The 27605-nt window shown below is 41.8% G+C and overlaps 1 protein-coding gene across 1 annotated transcript in view; it reads right to left on the bottom strand.

The window, feature by feature from the left end:
- pdlim2 (PDZ and LIM domain 2 (mystique)) overlaps positions 1–27605 on the bottom strand; it is a 47874-nt gene that overhangs the window by 8913 nt on the left and 11356 nt on the right. Inside the window, exons 2-7 of the mRNA XM_074669276.1 lie at positions 26379–26508; positions 24315–24466; positions 20814–20883; positions 19990–20135; positions 17686–17743; positions 1122–1240 (exon numbers count right to left, since the gene is read on the bottom strand). Coding sequence (XP_074525377.1) covers positions 1122–1240; positions 17686–17743; positions 19990–20135; positions 20814–20883; positions 24315–24466; positions 26379–26471 — 638 coding nt within the window. The 5' untranslated portion in view covers positions 26472–26508. The remainder of the gene's footprint in view (positions 1–1121; positions 1241–17685; positions 17744–19989; positions 20136–20813; positions 20884–24314; positions 24467–26378; positions 26509–27605) is intronic.

Below are 27605 nucleotides of genomic sequence, written 5' to 3'. Positions count from 1 at the left end.
CATTTAGATGAGCCAATACACATTCATTCTGAGTGAAACAGACCCTTTTCTATTCCAGTGGACCTTGTTGTAAATAACACAGAATTCACTGATACTGGTGGGAACAGCCCTGCACAGCTAGAGTGAAATATTCACCGTCTGCTAATAGCTTTAAGGTTTCAGTGACCAAAACAGTGATTCAATATGAACATTATGGCTGTTAATATTACTAGATAAACAATGAGAGACTCCCCCCTTCATCCAACTCATTTTATATCTGTAGATAGAGTTTAGCTCCATCAGGATGAGATCACAGAGTTAACTAGAGCAATCATGGAGCAATCACAGAGAAGCAGAATCTTTTGGAGTTTTTTCTTTTCAAACGAATGAATATTATTAGAGAAATCTGCATTGTGAATTTGACCCTGAGAGGGAGTCTAAAGCAGGGGGAAAATAAAGCCCCATTTCCACCAAGCAGTCCAGTTTGGATCAGTACAGTCTGGTACGGGTTGGATCGGTAAAGCCTGATCCTGTTTACGTTTCCATGGCCAACTGTGCCCCCTCCTAGTAGGCAGCGTTTAAGCCAGATGCCAATAGCTGTGTCAGCTATGTAATAATGTGACACAGTGTACCTCGCTAATAAATCCAACAAAGAAGAAAAAGACGACATGGCAAACAAAGAGCAACCATAGAAGACATCCAGCAATTTCTCTTCTGGGTGATTCCCGTGTGTCTCTTTATTACCAAAAAAAAACAAAAAAAACAATTAAGCTTTGTTTCATAAAAGGCTGTGTACCAAGCTACGATTCTTGGTGGCATTATCTGGAACAATACATTCTTGGTGAATTTGCCCCTCAGTGTTTTATGGTAACCATAAGACACAGGATTGATAACTGATTGTGTTATTGTAATGCCTACAGATAAAGTTCATGAAGTAAAACCATGTGGCCTGAATATTTAATCTAGGTGCCAAAATAGCGCCCCCTGCCCTACGTACTTGTGTCTGTGCAAGAAGAGACTCACATTCACACACACCTGACCGATTAAAAACAGATTTTGATCCTGACTGGATTAGAAGATTCAAAGCTGTCAGTCACTTTTTCATTTGGTGTTTTGAAGTGCATCAATGAACTGGTGTTTACCTGCGACGAGGGGACATGGGCACATCGCGCTCAGTGGGGCTCTGAGGTGAGTAGCGTCCTGGTGGAGTCGGGGTTCTGCTGGACACAGAGTTACTCCTGTAGTCTGAAGGCGAGAACTCCTAAGAGGAAAGAGGACACAACAGGATAGAGTGAACCAACATGAAACCCCCTGCAGCAGCTGAAACAGAGCTGAGGAATCTATTGAGAAAGCGTGCAAGTTCTTAGACCATGATGCAATGTTACTGTAAAAAAGTCACACAAAGAGCTGTGTTCAGTGCGGAGGCAGGAATTCAGCTGCAGTATTTCTGGATTAGTGCTTCACATATTGGCACTGAACAAATGTAGAGTCCTAGTTTCAGGAAGCTCTAAATCTGAGCAGACTGTGCTGCATGACAACCTGGAACAAAGCATGTCTGACGGACTGACATGTAGGATATATTCAGTCAAGATCAAAACAGGAGAGGTTCGTCAGGATGGATGAGCTCCATGTGTGGAGACAGCACAGAGAGGACACTGTAGACCTATCACATTCAGCGCCGTCTGACTGAAACCTGTTGTGCAGTTTGGAGCGTGATATAAAAAAAAAGATTTATGATGGATTGAGTGTGACGCCCTGTGCTCTGAGATAAACAAAGTTTCTATTACATGAGTCAGGTCGATCATTCCTCAATGATCACAGCAGTTTGAATCAACATGTTTTATCTCGATTACTCGTTCTATCAGCGCTGTATTTCAGCCGTCAGCTGAAAGGTGATAGATAGCATAGCAACAGATGTCTGGCACTGACTACAGAGCTGGTCTGGTGGGAAAAAGCCGGCGTGTACTTCCATCAGTTCCAGATGCAGTTTTAATCTCATAATTATTGATGGAGGTTATAAACACCGTCCCACATCATGAAATCAGAGAAGATATGTCTTTGAGTGAGACTGAATACTTTCTGCACAAGCCAAACTGTGATTCAGACAGTTAAGTTTTCATCTTTAAACAGCAGAGGGCGCCACATATCTGTGAGAAACTCCAGAGCTCAGAACTCAGCAGATGTGTCAATGATTTTTTTTTTTTTTTTAAATGTTGCTGGTATCTTGAGAAATGAAAGGCAGCCGCCGCACTTTATGAACAAAGTCTACCTTCCTGAACTTTGATTGTGTCATCAGAGAGTTTGGTTTGCCGCTACTTGGAGCAGACTTCATGCACGTGTTTGCACTAAACCTTCAGCACACCTGGACCAAGTCTGCACACCACATAACTCAACACAGACACTTTTACTGTCAGGAATCTCAACAAACAAATTGTTGTGCACCACAACACTGTCTGGTGTTTAAGCATGTGCTCCTCTGTGACTGACCACTCACTGACCACAGAGAGCACTGCCCTGCTCAATATGCAAACTTAGAAAATGACTGTTTGTTTTTAAGAAGCAGTCTTCAAACTGTTTCACAACTCCCCGATGTGCCTGGGAAACAGAGTCATTACTCCATTTTAAGTCTGTGCACAGTCCAGGAAAACTTTGACTGTGCACAGAAAGCCCACAGAGTTTCACAATAAGGCTCACCGACTTTTTCCCCCCTCAACTGACACCAGCTGGCATCTGTGTCACACAGGCTCCATCCAGAGAGGAATCATCTCCACCCAGTTTTTTTGAACCAAGGCACAAGTGAGAGTCCAGCTGAAGCTGATGCTGGAGCTGGATGCTGACACAGTGGCACCGGCGGAGTTAGAGGTTCGTGCGTCCAGTGCCAGCACCCGCTTCCAATTCGGCAACTCTTTGAACAATGCCTCTGTTCTCAATTCAGTCCAATTTTCCTCCTCTCTCCTCAGTGAGTGGGCAGATTAGTGGTGCGTGCCAGGAAGCCTTTACCAGAAGTAATCATCGGGATGTCTTGCTGCTATTCCTCCCAGGATAAACCTGGCATAATAACTGCAGGCCAATGGGATCACATATTCCATATTATCAGAGCGCCTCTGCTCTCTCCTGCTGTGAAATTGTCTGAGGGGCATATACCTGACAGACATGCATGCTTTAGGGATTCTGTCATGAGGAGCCAGTGTAGCCACACAGTATGTGCATATCAATCTACTCTAATGCGAACAAAGCCGATGTTATGTAAGCGTCTGGCTACTGGATGTGGATCTTCATGCTCCCTGACGGGCAGAGAGTTACAACTCAGATCTATATGACTAAAGAGGAATGCAATGAAGAAAAGGAAACAAAAGGAGATAAACACAGGAGCTCCTCTGTGACACAAGGCTGACCTTAGAGAGTTCAAAAAACTTTGTCTGCACCACCAGAGCTGGTCATCCATCACGATCATTCTTCCTGCAGTCTACGATGCCAGCCCTTTATAGCTGTTACCATGGCACAGCTGGCAACGGCCTGAAACTGGGCTCCCCAAACATCTTTGTTCTAAAATCATCCTGCTTTATTGTTAGACATCAAACCATGACACACGGCTAGTCTCAGAGCTGCAATGTAAACTGTACCACGGCTCTGCCAACGCTGCCCCTCTGTCTCACGATCAACAAACTCAGGGAGGGGCACGGGCGGGTGGAGGAAGGCCTATTATTTTGTCTAGGCAGGGAGCATGAGACCACTGGAGAAAGTCTTTGGCAGATTCTTCCAGGTTCCTGTGGCTGCAGAGAGGAGGAAGCTCTGATTAAAGATGCACTGTACTGTAATTAGGAGCTCATAGTCAACAAACCGAGGATCATTAAGGCAAGTCACTGGAATACTGAGCTGGCTGGTGGATGCAACAATACTGCTGGAAATCTGAACACTTTCTGCAAAAGTTGAAAAGGTTGAATGCATCAAATGATGAGTTTTAAGTGAGCCAGGCTCAGTAGGAATTTAGACTTATTTTGTGCGATGAGGTTTAACAAAGCCTTCACAGTCTTGATAAAACAGACCTTTGACTTATGAAAGCAGAAAGTTATTTTGATTACTTGGATTCACTGATGGATATATGTTTCTCTTTAATCGTGAAAATCTAGTCTTGAGCTTTCAGGGAATTTTAAAACCGAAATTTCAATCTTCCTGTTCCCTTCTGCCTAGATTAGACATCTGCTGCAAAGATGGCAAACTGGTCGTGGAAGGTTGGGTTGGTGCTTGCTGTTTATTTGACTCATCATCCACCCATCCGTTTTCTATACCAGCTTTATCCCTGGCAGGCACAAGTAGGGCTGGAGTCCTTCCCAGCATGTGTTAGGGAAGAGACACAGTTCATCCCTCTGTGTCAGCAAAATGTGACATTACTGACAATCAACTCAATATTCCAACAAGTAACAACCCAAACATGAAATGTGCCGCTTTTGGAGCGCTTTGGTTTGGTGTCAACAGGTGTGACCTGACAGACCATTGTGAGCAAATGTCTCAGACGTTCAAAAGTTTTGCAAACTTGTGTTTCCAAATAGTCTACACCACAGTTTCCAACAGGATTTCTCAGTGGTAGCGTTATGTTTAGCATTGATATTAATAATTTATTTTCAAGTCAAGCCTTAAGACTCTTAAAAGCACTTTTGGAAGACTAAACTTAAATTTTGAGGTCTGAATAAAGTGAATGAAAGACCGTGCGTGAGTGGTTTATGTTTGAGTAAAGGCTCAGGGATGGTGGGAGAAATTTCAGCCCGACTTTAAAAAATGAAAGAGAATCACTTCAAACTGAAAGCAAGCCTCGGTTTATGATTGGCCACTTCAAGGCACAAACAAGCAGGGTATGGTGAAGTGAGAAGAGCGCCGACTTTTCAGATCAAGGCCCATGGGAGAAGGCGAAGACAGTGACAGTGGAGAAGCCTTCAATCTGGCTCCGAGCAAGCCGCTCTGCATCATCATCGTCATCATCATCATTACCACCCTGCAGCTTCAATTATAGGCTAAAGGCCAGCAGCACACAGGGGCAGTGCCCAGAGGAGCTTTTTTTCTTTAAGGAAGCTGAGTGCTGCAGTAAGAAAGTGCTCCAACTGCTCATTCACCGTCTCCACCACAGACAGGACTGCTGCACTACAATGAGGGGGGGGGGGAAGCAGACATCCTGGACTAGGTAATAATCAGAGCTGTGTGCAGTGTTTCCTATCCTGCAGTGTGCGTTGGTGGAGGTCCTGAGCAAAGACCCAAGGCGGACGCTAACCCGCTTGTTATCCACTGTCACTGATGAACACTGCCCTGTAATTTCGTCTGAGTGAGGGTGTATTACTGCCTCCATGTTCTGTGAAAGAATGAAACACAACATAAGACTGAACGTAGTGCATCGTTTTATATCAAAACTCACCCCATTAACATTCTTGACCTTTTGTTATTGCTTCATATCCCGCCACAGCAGCTTCATTGAAGGTCTTCATCGAAAAATAATGATTGAAATTATGAACAGACCAGGCAACGACCTCAAAGGCTTCAAAAAAACAAGGCGGCACCAAAAACTACAGTTGAACAAAAAGGCCACTTGAGGCTGGCCCCAAAAGTGAGTCAGATTATCAGGTCACTAAGCGAGGCCTTTTGCGAGAACTTCTTACACATATCATACAACTTAGCATATAGGCTGTAGCATGTAGGCTGTAGCACAGCCATTCACTACCTGTTCTCTGGTTAATGGCTACAGCCATAAAGCTACCATGCTCTACCACCCATATGTAACCATGCACAGATGAAAGCTTGTGATGCGACAGTACTTTGTTTCAGTAAATAGAGATAAAGTTATATATAGGCTGTTTCAGGTTGCATGGACATAAAACTACTCAATGGAGTAAATTGTAAACACCGCAGGCGTGTTAACAGTAACCCACAAGGATAACCATAGGCTAGTGGTGCTAGCCCAGCAAACAATAGCCACACTCAAACCAGTTTGCCATTGTTTACTCTGCATCTGACAAACTTTGAGATCCTGTGTTTGGTCACACTTACCAGTGTTTTCTTACCTTTATACTACGTATGCGTTCAGTATTCAAATCTTCTGTTAAAAAAAAGGAATCAGTTGCTTTGGAACATCTCTAGTTGCCACAACACATGGTGGTATATTCTGCTTAGTCTCAGCTTGCGTTTACTTTCCCTTTGTTATAACTGCAGGTGAGCTATGGGCAGGTGTGTTTGGATTGAATGCTTTATTCACTTATAAAGTAAAAAGAAATAAGCGACTCTGGCTAGCAACCACCAAAGTATCACATCTCATGGTAAACTCATAGACTGTATAAACATGGACGTTGTCTCTGAGATGTCACCAGTCTGTTCCTGATACCGTAAAATAAAGCCAATCCACAGACACAGCCACGTTGGGCTTTGAGCTTCTTTTCTATAACAGCCATCGGGCACCTGTCAGTCGTAAGCTGAGCTGTGTCTCTGATTGGAGAATCAAACAATGCTAATATCTCCCAAACTGCCCGTACAGCATGTCCCAATAGCGAAATTACAGTCAGACCCAAGCTTCTTTTTTTTTTAAACAAGGCTGTAAAAAGGTATTTTAATGCTGTAAAGGTCTGTTTTTATGGCTTAGTGTGTACGTGGTTTCCGGTCTTTCTGGAGCCAGCCTCAAGTGGATTCTCGATGAACAGCAACTTTCAGGACTTCCACATAGACTTCATTTTTCTAAACCAGATGTTGCCCCTTGGTTAAACTAGATGATTGATTGGCTTATTCATCAATTTATTATGGGATGATGGGTGCAAATTGACAACTTCTACCGACTATCCTACACACAATAAGCCAATGAACTTTATTTTATTAAATGCAAAACTGAATAAATCCAAGCTGTGAGGAAAATCTACACTTTTAACTTCAGAGCATGTTTAGTGCAACTTTAAGTCAAACAGTGACTTTGGACATACAATACCCAGTTCATGCTGCAGTCATTTCTGTAAGCTCCAGAAGCCGAGCTCAATCTTCTCAATCCTCTTTAATGCTTTCGACATATAAATACTTGGCTCGGGATTACAGAGCACAGCATTCAATAAGATGGAATAAAGTGACAGATCGTCATGATGCCAAAGCTAATACCTCCCCCTCCATTCATCCAGCATGGCCACACACCATCAAACTGCTCCAGATATAAACCATATGTACAAGATTAGAGACCAAATGAGCAGCACAGAGACGAAGACAACGGGATGACTGTGAGTAAACTGTAATTTAATCCATGCAAGACTTTTACCGTCAGCAGAATGAGAGCTGCATTTTTATGCAACTTTGTGCCAATTATACGAACAATTCTTGCTTTCAGTTTCGATTCAAAATCAGAGCAAACTGACGAATTGATACACTGATGAGTTGTTGTATTGGTTCTTTGAAAAATTGAAGAAGCAATGTTTTTTTTTTCAGTGTAACGCCAACAACTCCCAAAACTCATCACATACTAAATAAACCTGATTGTGTGTGAACAGTAATGCCAGAGTGGATTCTTTGAGAGCCCTGTGTCCAGCCAAAGCCGTCTCATGTGATCAAAATGTACTGTAGGTGGTCTGAGGGAGGCAGTCCCCACACACACACACACACACACACACACACACACACACACACACACACACACACACAGCCACCAATAGTCAGAAACACAAGGAATGAATGTGAGGCTAAGCGTTTATTTATATACAAAGGGTGCTAAACGCAACACATTTTTCATCCCTATTAAATTCCCCACAAGGCTCCAACTGGAGCAGCATATCAAGCCCATTAGACATCTGGAGTTCATTTTGGTCGGACAAAAATTGCTGGACTTTCATTTATGGTCATGTGGAAGCCTCTTTTTATACATGTATCAAAAAGGGACAATAGCAGAAAAAGTTTAACAAAGTGTGAGAAACAACACTGTCATCATGAGGAGGGAGGTCTCACTGTGGAGCCGCGTTTAACAGCTCATCAGAGAAAATCCCTCCATAGAGGTGACAGAGCTCTGCTGGTAAATGAGCCTGACAGCGATTAGACCATCTGGTATGTGTCTCTCTGGTTTCACACAGAGGTACAGTTTCTCTACTGTAAAACATGGCACCCTGACTTATAACTCAATACATAAAGGTGTAGGACAGCCTTTCGCTCATATTTCTGCAGGAATTTCCGTGAATGGCTAAATCATAAATCCAAATTGTCAGAAGAGCCTGCATTTTATGGTGTCAGTGGAGCAGAGTTACTCCTCAGTGTTAACAGAAGATGTCTTTTTACCGGCTTTACAGTTATGATTTATGAGCCACAAACACAGCCATTGTAATGGTTACTCTTAAAGGAAGGTGATGTCTGGTGTAAAACTGGGGAATATATGCTGACATGTCTATTTTTGCTGGCATGAATACACTGAGGGGCAGTTATACACGTCGTTCCCTTAACAACAACTTTAGGAATGTTGACATACCGCTGAACTGCCTTCGTAAACAGCACCAACCAGTAAAAAGACCCATCTCTCCCAGCCAGCGTTTCCCCATAAAAATTTCAGGGCAGAGTGTCCCCATGAGTGCGCCTGGGGGTCTGGAAAGCACGGGGAATCAAAAGTGCCCCAGTTTGCTTTTCCACTCCAGGGGAAAGAAAAACAGACGAGCTGATCAATCAGGAGGGATGAGGAGAGGCATGCTCCCCAGGCAGAGGCCACAATGGACCCCGAGCCCAACGGCTACGGGTCCACATGAAAAGCCCTCACACTGCCCAGTCACAGAGCCCAGTGTGCAGAGAGAGAGAAGAAGAAAACATCCCTCCACAGTGGCCACAGCCAGCACCGCTCCCCTGCCACTGGCCTGGCCCAGCGCTGAGCCGGCTAGCCAAACCAAACAACAGCCCCACTCATGTCAGACCTGAAATAGAACATCATTCCAAGCCATCAACGTCAAGGAAGACACGCACCAAAACGTAGAGAAGAAATGCATTTAAAGGTGGAGAAGGAGCAGCTTCAAGTGGGGGCTCTAACCTGGCACACCACTCGAAAGTCTCCAGATCTAAAGATAAACCCTCTCTGATGATTCAATCTTCTAGCAGGCGTGCATGCAGTTCAAAATTTAACATGTGACTCATTTAAAAACATTAACCTCAAGTTCTATTCCTCCATGCCAAGTATCCATTTCTGCTCCAGTGTGATGGCCGCAGCTTTGCACTCCAGTCCACCACAACCCCCAGAATAGGCAGGACAGAGCCAGCAGCTGGCATGCAGGAGAACGATGGACACAGGCGTTTATAGGAAGGAGGACGTACAGTGGGATGCTTCGCCTGCCTGCTCTGAATGAAAAGCTTAGAGACACACGTCAGTCTGCCAAGGCCACTACTTCAAATCTGGCACAACAAGCTGGACATCTTAAGTTATATATGTGTGCGTGTATATATATGTATCTATAAAAAGAAGACAAGCTCTCCAAGCCAGGACCAGGCAGCCCACTAAGGAAACCCTCAGGAACCTCAAAGTGCAGCAACTGCAAACGCAGACACGGAGCCCGGTCCTAATGGCCGAGTGACGGGTCAAAGCATTTTGGGTTTGGCCCTGCTCATCGCAACAGTGATCTCGTTGTGGTCGTTTCATGATGATATAAACAGATGCTCTGAATCATGACGGTAGCCCAGATACTATCTCATGCTTGGCTGCCAGGAAACGAGGATGCTTTTTCTCCTCTTGGTATGGGTATGGGGCTAGCTAGAAGATATTAAAATCTGTTCACAAAGACAAATGCATCAAGGCATGACAAAACAGTGATGCATTTTGAATCTTCAGGCTTTTTTTTTTTTTTTTTTGCATTTAGCACTTTTCTCTTCAGATCAGAGGTCGGTGTAAGCTGAGCGGCTGTGACTTCACTGCAAAAACTGAAATCTTATCAAGTGTTTTTGTCTTATTTTCAGTAGAAAATTCAACTCAACTCAATATGAGCCAAATTCACATGACCAATCCAGAAAAATGTCTTGTTTAAAGTTATTTAAGGACAAAAATGAGGTCTGAATTGCTTGTAACCAGTAAAAAAATCTGCGAATGGAACAAAAGAAAAGTTCCTTGTGTTAAGACATTATTCTAGTCTCAAGGAAATTTTCAAGCAATTTTTTCTTGTTCCATTGGCAGATTTTTTACTGGTTACAAGCGATTCAAACCTCATTTTTGTACTCTGATAACTTGAAACAAGACATTTTTCTGGATTGATAAGTTGAAAGTGGCTCATATCGAGAATAATAATACAGTTTTAACTTAAAAAAAGACAAAAACACTTGATAAGATTTCAGTTTTTTGTAGTGTTCAGCAGGACAAAAGCTTCCTACAAAAACCTAAACACACATGTTTTGTTAAAAATGTCACTTTCCTTTGATTCAGTCCACTACCCTTTAGAGTTGGATCAAGATGTTCAGTACAGCTTCCTCCATCATGTGGTCAAATGTTTATGCCATGGAAGATATAAAGGTCAGTGCAGAGACTCTAACATCAGGGGGGAAGTCAAGTTTGGTATGGTAAAAAAATTTAGACCAGCAAATGTTTGCACTAACTGCAAACAAAAGAAAATCTCTTTGACCGCACTCTCAAAGAATAAAGAACATTTCAAGTCAACTTTCTGCCTGACAGTCATTTGTCATTTTTTTAACATGCAATTTAAATTTAGCGTGTTATCATCAATGTGTGTTCTGTTTTTGGTCCCAATGACAAGGGGCAAAGGAAATATCTGCGTTTTCTGCAGCTTCTTGGCTGAGCAAAGCGCTGTGATTGCTTAAGTACAGTTTGGGAATGTCAGCAGGCTCCCTGGTGTATGCTCCGCTCCACCCCGGCCCGTCTCCTCTAGCTCTCATCACACAACGACAGGCCTTGTGACTTGAGGGGAAAAGCAGCACCAGCCTTCCACAGCCTCTGCAATCACAGAAACTATTGTATGCAGGCTTTTTCTCAGGACATCCAACACCCTAGAAAATGGGGGATCCTGTTGCGCATCCCACTCTCCTCACTGAAGGAGCCAAAACAGGGGTGGAAAAGCCTTTTAGGAGCTTTTCAAAGAGGGTGATCACCTGATACAGCAGAGCTCTGCACCTCTCAGACAGGACAGAGGCCCTTGTCATGGGGGCTCCACATCTTAGCACTCAGTGTGCTCCTGCCAGCCTGAGCAGCATAATGCACAGTGTGCCCAGAGCAGGCCTCTTCCCAGCCTTTTCCCCACCGAGCACTCTGAAAGAACTCCACTCACTAATCACAGCTCTGCGGCGGGAGGCTCGTCACCACTTTAAAACCAGGGTAGCCATGCCTGGGAGGACGGGGTCAGCCAAAACCCAGAATTCTCATCCACCAGGCTGGATAATGGTAAACACTGTGGACGTCAGGCATAGACAGTAGAGCCGGCAATCCAAATCAGCTTTAAAACCAGGAACATTTAAAAAAGGGTGGAAAAGGCAGTGATTAAGCATCTCAAATTGCAGCCTTTACAAATCATACAACTTGATATTAATTCAAAGATACAAAATGAGCGGTCATAAAAAGCCAGAAGAGGGCCAAGTTTATACTGGAACAGGAGCAGAAAGAGGAATGTTATTTCTCCCAGAGGATACGAGTCGATATGGATTCCAACAAAAAAAAAAAAATGAGAGAAAAGGTTCAAGTTTTAACAGTAACGAGAACAGGCGACTCCATGAAGACCACAAACATGCGATGCCGTCTTGGGCAGACTGTGAGCAGCCATGACAGACGTATGGTCATTCTTAAGGGCTCGCTGATTGAGCTCCAAACCACAACACAGCTCTCGTGTGTTTTTCTGGTCGGCCAATACAGAAGTTTGCCCCACGATGGTTTTCTGCCACAGCTCCACTGTAACTCCAGAGTGGGTTTGTGAATGTGGTTTGGATTGATGCTGTAAACACCCAAATCTGTTTCTGACAGAGGCTCACAGTGACTGCTCTGAGATATGACACAATGATAAACCCTAAAATGAAACATTAGTAGGCTTAAAGAAGGGTAAAGAGTTAATCTGAGAATTTGCTCAAACTTGATTTAAGCAACTGAGAAAGTCTTTTGATTTTTCACTCTCATGAAAACAAAACATAGCAAAACAAAGAAAGCTTCCTGATAAATTAAAAACACATGAACTCTGTGATATCCACTTGAAAAAATATTAAACACAATAATTCAAACACCGCAAAAACTATTAAGTGTTGAAATTTTTTTTGCAAAAAACATCCAAACAGACTCAGTGATGGCCACATTCAACCAGACGAGTTCTGAAAATGCTATAATTTCAAGATGGAGACAAAAATAAAGTCTGAATTTCTATAAGTAAAATAAAATCTGCCAATGGGGTAAGAAAAAGGTGTCAGGTGTCATACTGGTCTTTTAATATCTTGAATTCAGTATTCTTTTCTGGACTTGTCAGGTAACTGTGGCTCATACAGAGTCTGATAAGATTTTACAAAAGAAACTAAGGGTGTCCCAATACAACAATTTCACTTCCAATAAGATACCCATATCAGAGATCATACATACTTTTATCACTTATTTGGTAGTGTGGAAGATTTACAAAGGCTTGATAAAGTGTTATTACTCAAACTTAATGACGTTGGTCCTATTAAAACTCCCTAGTTTTGTTTCACCACCAAGAGGCAACCTCCAGTCTAAGAATATGAGACAATGCGGAAGCGCTAAAATCTGCTGTTTCTCAAGTGTCCACTTGAGGCTGGCTCCAAAAGTACCAGAAGTCACATACTCACCAAGCCAAAACAAGCTGTTTTCAGAGCAGAAATTAACCTATTTACAGTCTGGTTCAAAAAACTTTGATCTGAGTCGCTTATTTTACTATCGGCACCCACTGTACGGGGGGGTTTATCCAACTAGAAACTAGAAATCAGATGATATTAAGATCTAGAGCTCGCCCAATTAGAAGCACAGCTCAGGGTCACCTGACCAACAGGTGCCCTATAGCTGTACGCAAAGCCCTCGCCACTACCAATATGGCCGCTATAGCAGATGTGCTTTCATTGTCTGTTTCAGAAACAGACGTCGGGGAGACTACGTCCATTTTTTATACAGTCTATGTTCACCATGAGAAACTTGTGCATAACAGGTTTTGCACTTAGCTGCAACAATTTTTTTTGGACTTTGATGAAAAATACTGACATCACTCCTACTCCTTGCTACTTTGTTTGCAACTTAGGGGCCGTTCACACGACAACGGTTTTAGGGTGAAATGCAAAAGTTTTGTTGCGTTTCAGCCTCGCGTTTACACGGAAACGGCGTTTCAGCCGACCTTAGACGCAAACTTTTGAAAACGGCCTCCAGAGTGGGATTTTTCTGAAACGCTCCAAACACTGTTGCCGTGTAAACAGTAAGCCGCCGTTTTTGACTTCACACTCCACCTTGCGCGCACATTCAACAGGACAACAGTACCGTTGTTACGATCCTCGTGAACTACCGTGTTGTGCTGCTCAATCTGCTGTATCTGCTGACTGTCTTTCAACAAAATGTGCAACTTTTGCTTCACTTTTTAACTTAGTATTCCCCAATACACCAGATGATCAGCTCAACTCTACTTCGGTGGAGATCTCCCAAAAGTGGCTTCTGGACAAGACAGTTATAGCACCACCTACAGGCTTGGCATGCTTACTACAGCATTTTCAGTCCATCAGCATTTCCGTGTTAACGCAGATTTCTTTCACTTCATTTTCAGATGAAACGTCGTCGTGTAAACGGGGCCTTAGCACACACTGTTATTGTGATCACATGGGCTCGGTACGATGGATAGAAGTGCTGGAGCAGAGGCTGCTTAGATACAATCCGTCACAATCTGATACAACCTGATACTAAGTTTTTTTTCTGTTATCAGACTGATACCCAATATCAATATCTGATTGGGACACCCCAACTTGACACAAGAGGCAGTTATATTGGCATTTGATTTCAGTGTTTTCAGTGCAGATCAGGACAGCTTGGTGTGTGCTCTTGTCTACCAAACTTCACTCAAAATGCCACAATTTTACAACCAGGACATGTTAGCAGAGTTACATCCCAACAAACATTTTATAGGGCTGTACTTAAAGAAAACATATTTATGTCTCTCTCCCCAACTTTTTGCCTGAATCAGACACCAAATGATATGTGTGTGCTTGTAAGGGATGCCATAGGGTCGTTACAAAGTCTCGATTTCTTCCAACCTCTGAGTGAGAGTTTTCTCTGCTGTATAAAAGCTGCAGGTGTGAAGGAAGACGGAGCACTCAGAGACACAGCTGGCAGGATGAAGTAAGGCTTTAGCACTTTAAAAGAAATCCAGCACATTCCTGGAGGTTTGAGCAGGAATGTGAACTTTTCTTCTTCAGTCTCCTACCTGTGCATTTTCTGCAGACACTCACTAAATACAAAACAAGTATGTTACTTCAGTTAGACAGTTTGATACGTTTAGACTACAAACTTCCAACAGAAGAGTCGCATGGTGTTGTTGTGACTTGTCTGTCGGCTGATTTATAGAGGTTTGCTCAACTATATTATTTCAAACATTTACTACATTACACAGTGACAGGCCACATGAAGCTTTTTGGACATGTTACCAGTTGGTCCATCCTTTGCTTCTTTAGAGTTGTGGCAATGAGGAATGGTAAAAAATATATTCTTTGTTTTAACTCATTTGTTCTGCTAAATGCCACCAGTGTCTTAAAAGGGTACCAAAGTTTTTTTTAACAACCCTAAACTTATCCCTTCAGCTCAAAATAACACTGATGAACTCATCTGAAGATTTTAAGAAGCCTCAGAAGATTACAAAGCGTTTTTTTGCAGGTAAAGCAATCCCCTCTTAAAACATCAGCAGGGTTCCCCTGAAGAAGTGTCAAACCAAGCAGTAATTTACCAAGATGTCTTTTTTAGCCATAAGGATTCCCGCCCACTAAAAAAAGTTAATAACTATTCGAGGCTAGACAACTCCATCATCTCCTGTTCGTCCAGTTGTCTGCCCCAGGCGTCCATCCTCCAAATGAACACCACATATCACACTCATGTCAGCAGAATGTGCCTGAAGAGTGAGCCGGTCTGAGAGCTGATTCATGTCTGCACACAGACTTCCTACACACCCTCCCTGCCCTAAAACAACTTGGAAGGAGACAACGTGCCGTGCGGCTTTGCAGTCACATCAAATCAGTTATTAGGAGTGACTCTGCATAAACATTCCTGAAGACTTTATTTGTCTTGCACCAGATTTCATGACTAGAGCACATTATTTGATAAAATACTGACACAAATGTGCAGATTAAACAATCCGTCTTTGGTTTATCGTCCAACCTTCAAGCAGTGAGAGAGATGAAAACTTCTCTCAGAGGCTGGATTCTGCTGTGACTGACATTGCATCTGATTTTCATTCAACATGTAAACAACACAAAGAATCCCAAACTGGGAGAGAAATGTTAAAAATGGACCCTCGGAGCCAGCTGCCTCTCTGAAGGAATGCTCAAATGTTTTGAAGTTCAAACCTCTGCATATTTTTCTAACTTTGTGTAACGTCCAGAGTTATAAATACAGCTAGGATTCCTCGTGCCATCACAAAAGGTCTCGTATGTTTTTTCCTGCTCCATCATCTCACATGTTGTATCTTCAGTGGGACCCACGCTCAAGACATAGCTGGAATAGCTGGTGACGAACTTTCCCACAACATTTTCTCCCTAAGTCACTGAAGTCTTTCCAGACACCCTTGTTACCCTTTTTGGTTTTGTTGTTGGAATGGTAAATAAGCAGAGCATATTTTAGCTACAGTCTCATGATAACCCCCAGTCTGGGTTTTACAACAGACCATATTTTACAGCTTACAAAGACAAATGAGTCTCTATTAAGATAAGCAAAGGTTAGGGTCATTGTTTGGACAAACGGAAATCATTTTTTCTTTGAGACGGCTCTGAATGAAACTGCTGCAGACTGTTGCTGTTCAGCTGAATGTCAGATATTTTTGATGGCTGACCTTTGAAGTTTATACACTCCCTACTGTAAAAATGTCAGACCACCTCTCTTGACACAGCCTGTAGTGTGAAGGCTGAGAACATTACTGTGGGGTCTGCAAAGCTTCTGGCAGACGTTTGAGGCGGATGATAAGTTGTTGTTAGACTTACTCTCTGACCAAGTGAATGACAACCTCTGAATTATAAACCAGCATATGTGCCGTGTGTGTCTAATCATCATTAAACCACCACAGGTACAAGTCATTAATTCACAGCAGCTCCACCAGACAGCTGGAGGAGATAGTGATGGGTACCTTTCACGTTTGAAACAATACGGTACCGATGCCCAGTGCCTGGCAATCAGTGTCAGTACTCAACGGCACAAATTTTCGGTACTTTTGTGTGTTAATGTGGTAATAAATATTAAATTTAGTACTGTCAGGCGATTAAAAAAAATAATCTATTTAATTACAGGATTTGTAATTAATTAATCGAATTAATCGCATTTTAATCTCACATATAAGGAATTTGAATTCTAGGAGATTACAAACTTGTAGTGCATGACTAATTAAATGAATACATGAAGAAGAGAAGATTTCTCAATTCACATTTTTATCAACTGGCCACTGTTAAAATGTCCGTGTTCACTGCCATTGACGTTGTGCAACCGTTTACTGTGTCTAGATACCCCAGGCTGAGCTGAAGTAAATTATGTTTTACAGAAGGGGGAGGCGGGGTCTGGTGGAGCTTGTCAATCAAAATCATGCTCATAAACTACTGTGTGGATAAGAGATCAGCATTGATATGAGAAGATGTGAAATGATAGGATGTCAGGATGTGTCGCAGCAGTTCAGAGAGAAAGAGCAGCGTTATCGACGGAGATCATGGAGAGGATCAAAGGATGGAAACACCCAAGATGAACGTGATTAAAAAAAGTACATTTTGTCTGTTTTTTGGATCAAAAACAGAAAGAGAGACATTAAAGAAGAGAGTCCACTCTTCTTGTGTAGTTCTGGTGTTTACATAGTCATAGAAAACGATAATATTTGGGTCTTGAAAGATCATTAAAGATGCCCTAAAAATGGCTGGGAGCCAATGAGTTAATCTTGTGTGAATTTTTTTTACGTATTAATTTTCGGTGTAATTAATTAATCTTATCAAAATGTTAAAGTGACAGCCCTAATTAATTTGTTTATTAATAAAATCTCAAAGCTTTTTAATTCAACACATTCACTCCTCAATATACAAACTTGCAATGCTGTGTTCATGTCCAGCATCGCCTGCTCTTTCACTCCCTCACAGTTGCAAGGATGCGTTAAGGTACCGAAACATGTCACCATTTGATTTTATGTGAATCAGTCGTTGGTACCTATAAAAGTACCCAATTCGGCACCCATCCCTAGGAGGAGATGAAGATTCTTTATTCACTAAGAACCCATTACCCTGTCACATTAAAGATATTTTAAGATACCCTCAGGTTTATGCTTTGCCTCGAATGTATAACTGAATAAGACCTGGAAGTTTAGAGATAAGTGAGTGAGTGCACTCTGCGACTCAGCTGCTGTTTATGGTGCAGACTTTACAAACAATGGACTCACCCAGTGCCCTGTTAAAGGTATTTTACAATGTGTTGTCATCTACTTTTCTTCTGCAGTACAGATAGTAATCCACTCAGTTATTATCAAAGAAAGAGCCTGGGGAGCTGGAAACTTGCTTCTAAAGGATAACTATAAGGAAACAATAGAAACCAACCTGTGAAACTGGTCTGGACAGCCTCTTCTCCTCTGGGGACCATGAACGCATCTGGACGCTGTCACATGAAAACAACAGATTTATATTGTCATTTATTTAAGTACTCAAAGTTTTCTGATATCTGTTTAATCAGCATAAAAAATCATCTCTGTCAGGTCATTTTCTTCATTAATCATTTGACTAAAAGCAGTGTGAGCCCAGTCAGAGGAGCAAAGACAAAATAGGTTCTCATTAAGCTGCAAATTTTAACATACTTTTAAAATCTATTAATCAGTTAAAGCATTGATTAAACCTCTACACCTGTGAAATTTCCTGGATTCTGAATCCCCGTCAAAATAAAATTATTCCTGCTGGTAGAGAATAATACAGGGACAAAACTTTGATCAGCATTTTTGTTCTTGGTGTAATTGTAAAAACAAATGAAAGAATCAAAACACACGAGCAGAAATACTTAGTTGCAGCTCTGATGTTGTATTTATTGACTGTAAACTTTCCCATCCCATTTTACATTATATTTTCCATGTCTGATTCATTTTTAATGATATAGTTCTGCATGTTCACCAGTAAACTTTAACCTTAAAGAAGACTATAAAGAAAAAGAAACTGAAAATTTTCTAGCACAGTTAAACTGACAACAGATTTTTGTTGGTTTTGTTCAGTTAAATAATCATTAATGATAGTAAAAAGACTTTTTAGCATTTCATTTACAAACAAGCCGTTCCATCAGTCCAGATGAGTCTTTAAATTTGGGGTCGACCTACGACCCAGTAAAAGTTGTCGGGAGAGTCAGACGAACGCTCACAGAGGCAGCGCGGTGAACGTTCCACATTCTGTCTTTTGTCGACCTGAATGCAAACGCTGGAATGTGATATCCTGTGCATATCCTTTGTTACTACAGTACAATCCCATGGCTCCACTTTCTGTCTGTTATTCCCAAACCTATTGACTGTGGGTCTGTTGTGGAGTCAAGAGAGCACTTGTTGCAACCTTTTGTCCCGTTTAAGCCTGTTTGAGCAGTGAATGGACGGGTTCCTGTAAAAGACTCGGCTGTCCAGGTGAAATGTCGGACTCTGAAATGTCTTTAGACTTTATCTTAGACCCTGTTCATGCTGGAAGAATTCCTTTAAATCTAAAGTTTCAGTCTGATTGTCCCAGATGTTATTTACATGTAACCAGATCGAATGAGTTTGACTGCAGACGGGTTAATCCTTTCCTTTAGTTACAGAGGGTACAGTGTTAGCCCAACAACTTCAAATATAACAAAAAAAATGTAGTTGAGACATTCTGCTTATTTTTTTCTGTTTTATTTATTTTTATAACATATTTCTAAATATTTTGAGGTCCTGAGTATTTCTCACATTACTGAGCAATAAGGTGAAGATGGTATGATTTTAAATTGGATCAACAAATACATTCAGTTGTAAAATCCAGTTTTTATCACCTCAGGCTTTTATCCAAAATTAAATCGGTTTCATCTTTTAATAACTTTGAGCGGGTAATTCAAACTTTATTTCTACACGACTAGACTACTGTAATGCTCTGTACGTTGGTGTAAATCAGGCTTCCCTTGCGCGCTTACATTTATCTAAAATGCAGCTGCTCGTCTTTTAACAGGAGCACGAAAGCATGAACACATCACCCCCGACCCTGGAGTCTCTCCATTGGCTTCCCGTTCATTTTAGGATTCATTTTAAAACTTTATTGTTTGTTTTTAAATCTTTTCAAGGATCAGCACCTCAGTACATCTCTGACCTTTTAAATATTTACACTCCCTCTCAGTCCCTGAGGTCTGCTGATCACTTTCTCGTGGTCCCAAAAACCCGTTTAAAGACCCGAGGTGATGGAGCCTTTTTGGTGGTGGCTCCCAAGTTGTGGAATGATCTGCCAATCAAAATTAAAACATCCCTACTCTAACGACTTTTAAATCACATCTTAAAACTCACTTTTATTCTTTGGCTTTTTATTCAGCATGAGAGCTGTGTGATCCGTGTCTCTTTATGTCTTTTATGGTCTTAACCCCTTTGTTTTTTTTTAATTTATGACTCTTATTTGTTTCTATGTTGATTCTATTTCTTTTATTGATGTTCTTATATGTTATTTTAACTGTGCAGGACTTTAAACTTTAATGTTTTTTTAATGTGCTATATAAATAAAGTGGATTGAATTGGATTGGTATCCGTCTTAAAAACTTGTGTGTCATAAATTATGTGATGTAGCAGACTATTGTAACTGAAATTCATGACAAATGCCACAAAATCCAGATCCACTTTGTAATTTTTGTATTTCTTTGGTAATATAAGATACCTCTTGTTGGTGGGAGTCAGTCTCTCTCTCTTTCCGTCAGGACTGGCTGGAGGATTCGGTGAATAAGGTCCTGGTGACAGCGACGCAGGGCTGGAGATGTACTCTCTGTAGTTCTGATTCTCATCTCGACTCACGATTACTGCCTCCTTCAAAAGATACCACGTGGGGATGTTAATTATTCAATCAAAACTGTACAGAAATCTCTAGCACAAATTATCAGATACATTTAAGTTTACAACAAATACAAATCCAATATTTATGTGCAACATCTGGACAACATTCACTTCATTCCAATATGCTGCAAACAAATGTCCGGTTATGTATCTAATTGAAAACTCAATAAAAACTGTTTAAAAAAGATATCATCAGAGTAAACATTACAGCACAGGTACTGACTAAACCAAACGTGGTCTTTGCTGCTGACTTTCGATGACACAAAGACTGAAAGTATTCATCTACTGGTGTAATGGAGACCTGTGAGGATGTCTCCTCGTGCATGTAGGGATAACTGGATTTTAGCCATAAACAGTTTTACAGACTCTGTATTCAGCATCACAGTGTGTTAGAGTCGCTGATGTGGGACTCATCATGCTCTCAATAAAAATAGAAACACCACTTGTACAGCGTCCATCTTGACAATGAGCCCGTATGTATAAAACAGATGTGAAGTGCATGAACATGTAGAGATGAAGGAGCATAAACTGAGGAGTCAAACGCACATTTTCCAAATAAATCAGGCAGATCATTACGAAAAAGTTCAAGACATCAATTTGTAACTTAATTTCCAGTGATCGGAGTAATTTAAGCAGAGCTGCAGCACTGACCTGGAAGCGTCCAGTGAGCTGCTCAGGGGTGCTGATGCCGTTGGTCTGTCCGGGTCCAGCAGGCTCAGGTCTGCAAAGAGAGAAACCAACAGAGGTCAACTTAATGTCAGCAGTGATATCTGAATAATCACATTTTTACTCCAGGGTAGAGAAAAAGTCTGATCCAAACAGAGCTGAAACTTAAAAAAAAAAGGAAAAAAAGGAAAAATTGAATTCCCCGGGTCATGCTAATCAGTTTCTTTCTTTAAATTGGTCCAAATAACTGGAAAAGTCCATGTTCTCAAAGTTTGAAATTCATTCAGGAACTAGCAAGAAAAATGCTGAGTGAAGGAAAAACGATACATTTCCTGAAAGGTCATAATTCAGAGTACTCCTCTGCTGAGAATCAGTTTTTGACATCTCTTTTAAACTGTCCTGGCCAGCATGCATCAGTTTGTTCCCATGAATCCTTCAGATTTCTGCAGACAAAGACTAAAAGACTAAAGCACATTTTGTCCCCTTTCAAACATCCCCTCGATGGATCTCGTCTTTCCAGTCACTTTTGTTTGACTTTCTGAAATAGGAAACATATTCTGTGAGTGACTCCATCACTGGACTTGGATGGGGAACATGGGGAATATGGGCAGTATAGGCGCCAATGCAAACACATCATGCCCCCCCACCCAGCTGCAGGGCCAGAGGCTGACTGGCTTTCAGCTCAGCCCGGGGTAATGAGGCACACAGGAAGGCCTGGATGCCTGTGGTAAATCACCCAGAAACACACCTCTCGTGGCCTGCGCTCCCTGTACAGTGCACAAGAAAGAGATGGCAGGAAGACTAAAACTGATACAGGGGCTGTAAGACATTTCTTCCCACAGGAGAGACACTGATGTTTGCAGCCCTGACAAAGTAATAAATAAAGAAGAACACAGCGTAAAAATGCACTTCTTGCATTTCACACTTCCACTTTCTACCGTGTGTCCAGCACCGGATGACGAGGTCAGTGAGGGGTATTTTAGGTTAGCGTACAGACCAGTTTCATTGTCTCTGTTAATGACAAATATTTTTTCTTCTGGTGACAGCCTAAGTGGGGTTTTATACCACAGGGACGCAAACATGCGATTTCAGGCTGTCAACAAGACGACTCGAGTAAACACACCTGAGGGCAGACTCTCCAAATAAACTTTACCTATACACACTGAAAACTAAAACACTGACCAGAGAGCTCAAAGCTTACAGTTTCTAACAATAAAAAAAGTGTTAATACTTATCAAGCTTTAATACCTTCACATGACAAGGACAGACATCGCTTTATTAGCCTAAGTTTTTGAATTATTAACATAATAAAATGCAGGAAGGCATAATAAGAGATTTCACTTTAAAGAGGGGATAATGTCCTTTTTTAAAGTATTATACTGTCCCTCTGAGGCCCCTGTTGTAGCTTTTCATGACTAAAGAAACATGTTTTTCCTCACTCAGGTGTCGTACAAAACTCTTGCTTCAGCCACTGTTTGAAACACTTTGTTTAAGCTTATGTCTCTTTAAGGCTCCCCACTCCACAAACCCCCTTCCCTCTGATTGGTCAGCTCTCTGGAAGCCTGTCAGGGTAGACCTTGGTGTTTGAGGCCCGCCCCTCAAATAAGTCATTAACCAATTAGGAGGTCCTCATGTGATGACCTCATAACTTCAACAACTTGAAGGTCTTGTGAGCAGTTTAAAGACAGATTCAGGGATTTGTGAGCAATAATGAGCAGTTTGAAAATTTTCACAGGTTTGTTATGAAAATGCATCAATGTTACTTTATTTCTATGTTAAAATAAGAAAAAGCAAAATATCCCCTGTTTAAAAAACTCATTGACTGACCTGTTCTCATAAGTAATATGCACTTTGTTTTAAACAGAATTTAAATATCACTTTAAATTTGGGCTACACTTATGAACGAAGCGTACAGGTGCAGCTAATCATACTGATGTCAGCATCACAAAAACCATCAGAGCACTGGAATGTGCAAATTGCCAGGGAGATGTCTTAAACTAAATTGAAGGCGTCGACTGCAGCACCTGCTAAATGGAGGACAACTTACAGCAGGTCATCCAGGTTGGCGTGCTGTGACCAGTCATTACTTCACTGTTTATCAACAGCAGCTTGATACAGTTTCACAAAAAATACAAGAGAACAATCAAAGTTAAATTTGTAAAATGTGCGAATGTTTTAAACAGTTTTAAACTGCATAACAAACGAACTTTGGACATAATATTAAATGCACTAAATCATAATTCATTAAATTTAGTGATTAATTGCTGTTTATAAAAAATGTATTGCTTAACAGTGCTAGTTACTTTATTAGAGGGAGGGACGGGATCACACAGAGAGACAAACACTTTAGTAATCCGTGTTACATCACAGGCAAGGCATCAGTGAACAACTGGGTCCAAACAAAAGCTGCAAAAAAATCCAGACTGAGATGCAAAAGAGGAAAAAAAGAGGCCAGTGATGGTGTGGTTGCTTTGTCATATCAAAATAAACAGTTTTCAAATGCTGGTTGCACTAAAATAAAACTGCTACTACTGTGTGCTGCAGGAGACACGCCTCAAACAACGCTCCTCGACTCTGAAGAGGAGCTGATGCAAGCTTTTCTTCTGCTGGGCAGCACGGTCTGTGTGCAGACTGGCAGTGCCCACTAACCAGATGTGGAGCTGGAAAAAAGGAGCAAACTCAACTAAACAAGAACAAATTAAACATGAACTCATGAGAATCCCAATTGTCAATCATGTGATGGATGTAAAGTAAACTCAGATAGAGGACTGAGACAGAAGTTTTTGGGCTTTTTTTAAACCGTGGGGAGTTTACACAGAGTGGGATCAGAGACATGGCAGTGTGGCATTGTCCTGTGCGGGGAAGGAGCACTGGTGTTGTTTCTGGCTTGGTTGGAGACATGAGGTCAGAAGGGAAAAATTCACTCACATGGACCTAGGACATCCAAGGAGGAAATATGTGAAAGTGCACGTGCGTGAGAGAGTGTGTATGTACACGCTGGTGTGTGAGAGTCTGTTTGCATAAAAAACAAGGCTTGAAAAAAAGAGATAGGCTAGTAGTGACAAGAAATGAGAATTTAGGGAGGACCTTTAATCAAAATGCCAGCCAAGAGCAGCCATGGCTTAAAATAACCTTCTTTCAGGAGCCAGCTCGCGTTCATCCAAACGCAGTCTTGGCAAATCTCAAAACACAGTTTATTAAGGGGGACGAGGGAAGGGAACAGTGCAGCTCTCATACATGCTGGCATTTCCCCTGATTACAATCACTGGTGTTGTTTGTACAGTGCTCACATGATAAAGTTAAAAACAGTGTAAAAGAAAGCTGGAAGCTGCTGCACTCTCTGCAGGAAGTAAATATCTGGGACATTTTAGAAGTTTAGAAGCTGCAGCAACTTCACTGCACATGAACGTGACTTTCGTATGTTTGTATATGCACTTTTTAATGATACAATCAAGGATACAAGATATACTTTGTATAGTAGGTTACCTCTCCACCAGCAGCTGCAGCTGAGTCTTGGAGTTCTTGATCTTGTTCTGCGCCTCCACGTTGAGCATGTCAGCCGTGTTTTCACCATTGATCTCCAAGATAATGTCACCAGGTTGCAGGGCAGCTTTCTCTGCTTTGCTGCCCCCGTTGACCTGTCAGACAGATGAATGAGCCTCAGTTAGGTCCTACTGGCCTCAGGGTCGTGCTCTGAACATAACTTTTACTAAGTGTCATCTATGTGGCAAGCGTGGACAGCTCGGTTTCTCATGGCAGTGCAGATAATTTGTCAGTGGCTGACATCCAAACAAGGTGCAGACAATTGCTTCACACTGCCGCACTCCTGAAGTAATTGTCTCTCATAATAACTCATAATCGTCAAGAGTGAATACCAACAGACGCTGAAGCACTTCACACACATGGAACGAGGAAGTGTTGGTCAGCAGCAGACAGATTCATGACACCCTGAGGGACAAGTCATCAGTGTGACACTGCTCGATGGTTTGACTGAGGCTGACCTTTGCATCCAGCCGTACTCCACGTCAAAGCCAATGCTACACACTCACATCAGAGGGAATTCCACAGTAATGGGCCGAGACACAACGCTTTAGCCGCCACTGTCAGCTTCAGCATGTTCATCCAGACACACAGGCATACTAAAAACAAAGGGCACAATCCTGAGGGTGATGCTGGGTAAACTTCTGAGAGAGGACCGACATTTGCCACAAACATTTTTCGCCTCATAATCCAAAACAGAAAAGAGCAATAAAAGAAAGAATGTAAAGCAAAACATGAAAACAGAGCAGGAGATAGGAGTCAAAATAGAGGATATAAATGGATGCAAACAGAATGCCAGAGGACTGATTGTGTGTCTGTTTTGGCAGGCCTGAGGGCAGAGGTGCCATGTCTGTGGGTCCACTCCAGAGGCAATTAAGCGTTGCTGTGGTGACCCACAATGGTGTGTGCCTTTTCTGATCAGGACACGCCTGGTTTCACATAAACACAGCGAGCAGTTGGGGGCTCTTCTCCAAGGCTTGTGCCCAAGTGAATCAGAGGCCAGTTATCTTCGAGAACAACAAGAATAAAAGAAGGAGGGCATCCATGTTGTGTCTCTGCCAAGCACCAAGCACTTCAGATGGTCCAACCCTGTGGCTGAGGGGGGATGAGACGAGGCGTTTCTCACTCTGGGCTTTACAAACTGATCTCAGCGGTGAAGTTTCTCCCTCTCTGCAGGAATCTCTGTCACTTCAGAGGATCCGTTTGATATTTGAGACAAGCAAACACGCTGGTGCTGTTTACTGGGCGCAGTAACAAAATCAGAGCAGGAGACTATCAATCAGGAAGGAAAGTTGTTTTTCTAGCTCAAGATGTTAAGAGGGTGCAAACAGTAAGTGCTTTTGAAGTCGATGTGAAGCATGGGTGCCCTGCCATGGCTGAGTCATAATTTTTTATTCATGGCTTTGAGGAGCTCCTGGGTATGACTCTGGAAACATCCAGGCTGAGTGAGACGATGATGTAGTAGCAGGATGTGCGGCGGGCAGAGCTGGGTGTCTCTGGTATGCAGAAGTTAATCTGGGCAAGTTTTCCTGGTGGTGTTTACTGCGCTGTCTGCTCACCGCGGGAAGGTTTCCACTTTTTCTTTTCTATCTTTCACTTTTTAAACAATGACTCCAAAAAACTTGGTCTGTAACAACAAAAACATGTGCTCAAAGTGCTATTACACTGATGCACGTGGGAGTACATGCACATAAGCACAAAGAAAACAAACCCTAACTCACACACACTCACACACACTGCACTGTGAGATCAGGAACCCCTCAACTCCCACCTCAGCTTCCACTGTTACTGTAATCAGTGGTTTCCTTCTAATGTAATCTGCTTCCATTCTTCTCTGACGGGTTCAGTAGTTAAGGAAATAGGTATGAAACAGCCGACGGACAAAAACAAAGACAAGAAGAGAGATGCAGTGAGGGGGAAGTTGACTTTGCGTGACATGCCATCGCAGGCTAAGTTTTCACAAAAACAGAGGATATGGTTTGATAAGGTTTGAAGAGATTTGATGAGTACCTTAGACACAGTTATGGCCTTCTTGAAATCCCTCCCTCCGTATATCCTGAAGCCCCACGGTGACGGGCCGATTAGGTTCACTGTCAGCGCCATTTGGGTATCCGTCCAACACACTTTCTTTGTCGAAACCCTGAAAAACAGAGAGAAAGTTCACATTAGTGTGGATATTATGTGGAAATCCAACATGTTCATATCTGAATCAGAGTCACGTGTTCCCGCAGCGAAGGATTAATACCAGATCAGCAGGTGAAGATAATGAACATTTGCCAAAGTCGCCTTTCATCTTCGGCAAAGCTTCTCCTCCACTGGCCTAAGACCCCTTGACGTGGATTGTGTAACCACATCAAAAAAGAATGGGAAGAATTTGAACCAAAGACACATGACCGACATTACTACAGCGCCTTCAAAGAGTTTCATTAAACCCAAATGGAGACAAGTGAAACAAACAAAAACAAAAGTCCTAAAAGCACAATGTGTGCTCTGTTGTGTTTTGCTGTGAGCATCGAGCGTAATGTATATCTCCATAGTATACAAGTGGTGAATGATGCACGACATGTCGTTTGGATGCCTTTAAAGTCATGTTTATATGAAGGAGCTGCATAAATAAACTGCTTCAGTGTTTCGTAGCGCTGCTCCTTCAGGGTATTTTGAGCTTGTATGGTTTAGCTGGCATGAAAATTTACGGATTTCACTTTCCACAAAGGCTGTTCTAAATTTGTGAATCTTGAGACTGTAAATCTTTTAAATCAGGTCATTGGAGACACCAACATGCATCAAAACCATATGAAGTTGGTGATTTGATTTCTTTGGTAGACATATTTTCAGGAATGGCATTTTAATAAAAGTCAATCATTCTGCAGGTTTTAGACTATTTCACATAAATCACAAATCCCTTCATCTGAATGATAACTTGGCAGTTTACTGCCTGTTTTTTTTTGAATATCTAATTTTTAGTCACCACAAGTCTGCATAGCTTGACGACTTAATATAAATATAACAGATGCAGATGTCTTACTTCTGCTGTGTGTTAAACTTTTAAAATATGTCATGAAGTATAATGATTATTGGTGATGTTGTCATTTCTGTGTTTGTTAATAGTATCACAGGTATTATTCATACTGTGTGTCTTATTTTGAGAGATAGTTATTGATGTTGTTACAGTGAATGCTGCAAGATGAGTTTAAAGCTTTGTTAGTGTTCTGACAGTTCCCGTTTTGTTGATGGAAT

Source organism: Halichoeres trimaculatus, unplaced genomic scaffold, assembly GCF_033239565.1.
Source record: "Halichoeres trimaculatus isolate MK-OKI-2021-1 unplaced genomic scaffold, fHalTri1.1 fHalTri1_scaffold_5, whole genome shotgun sequence".
Lineage (NCBI taxonomy): Eukaryota > Metazoa > Chordata > Actinopteri > Labriformes > Labridae > Halichoeres > Halichoeres trimaculatus.
Note: the sequence above shows the minus strand (reverse complement) of the source record. Positions and strands in the feature narration are given on the sequence as shown.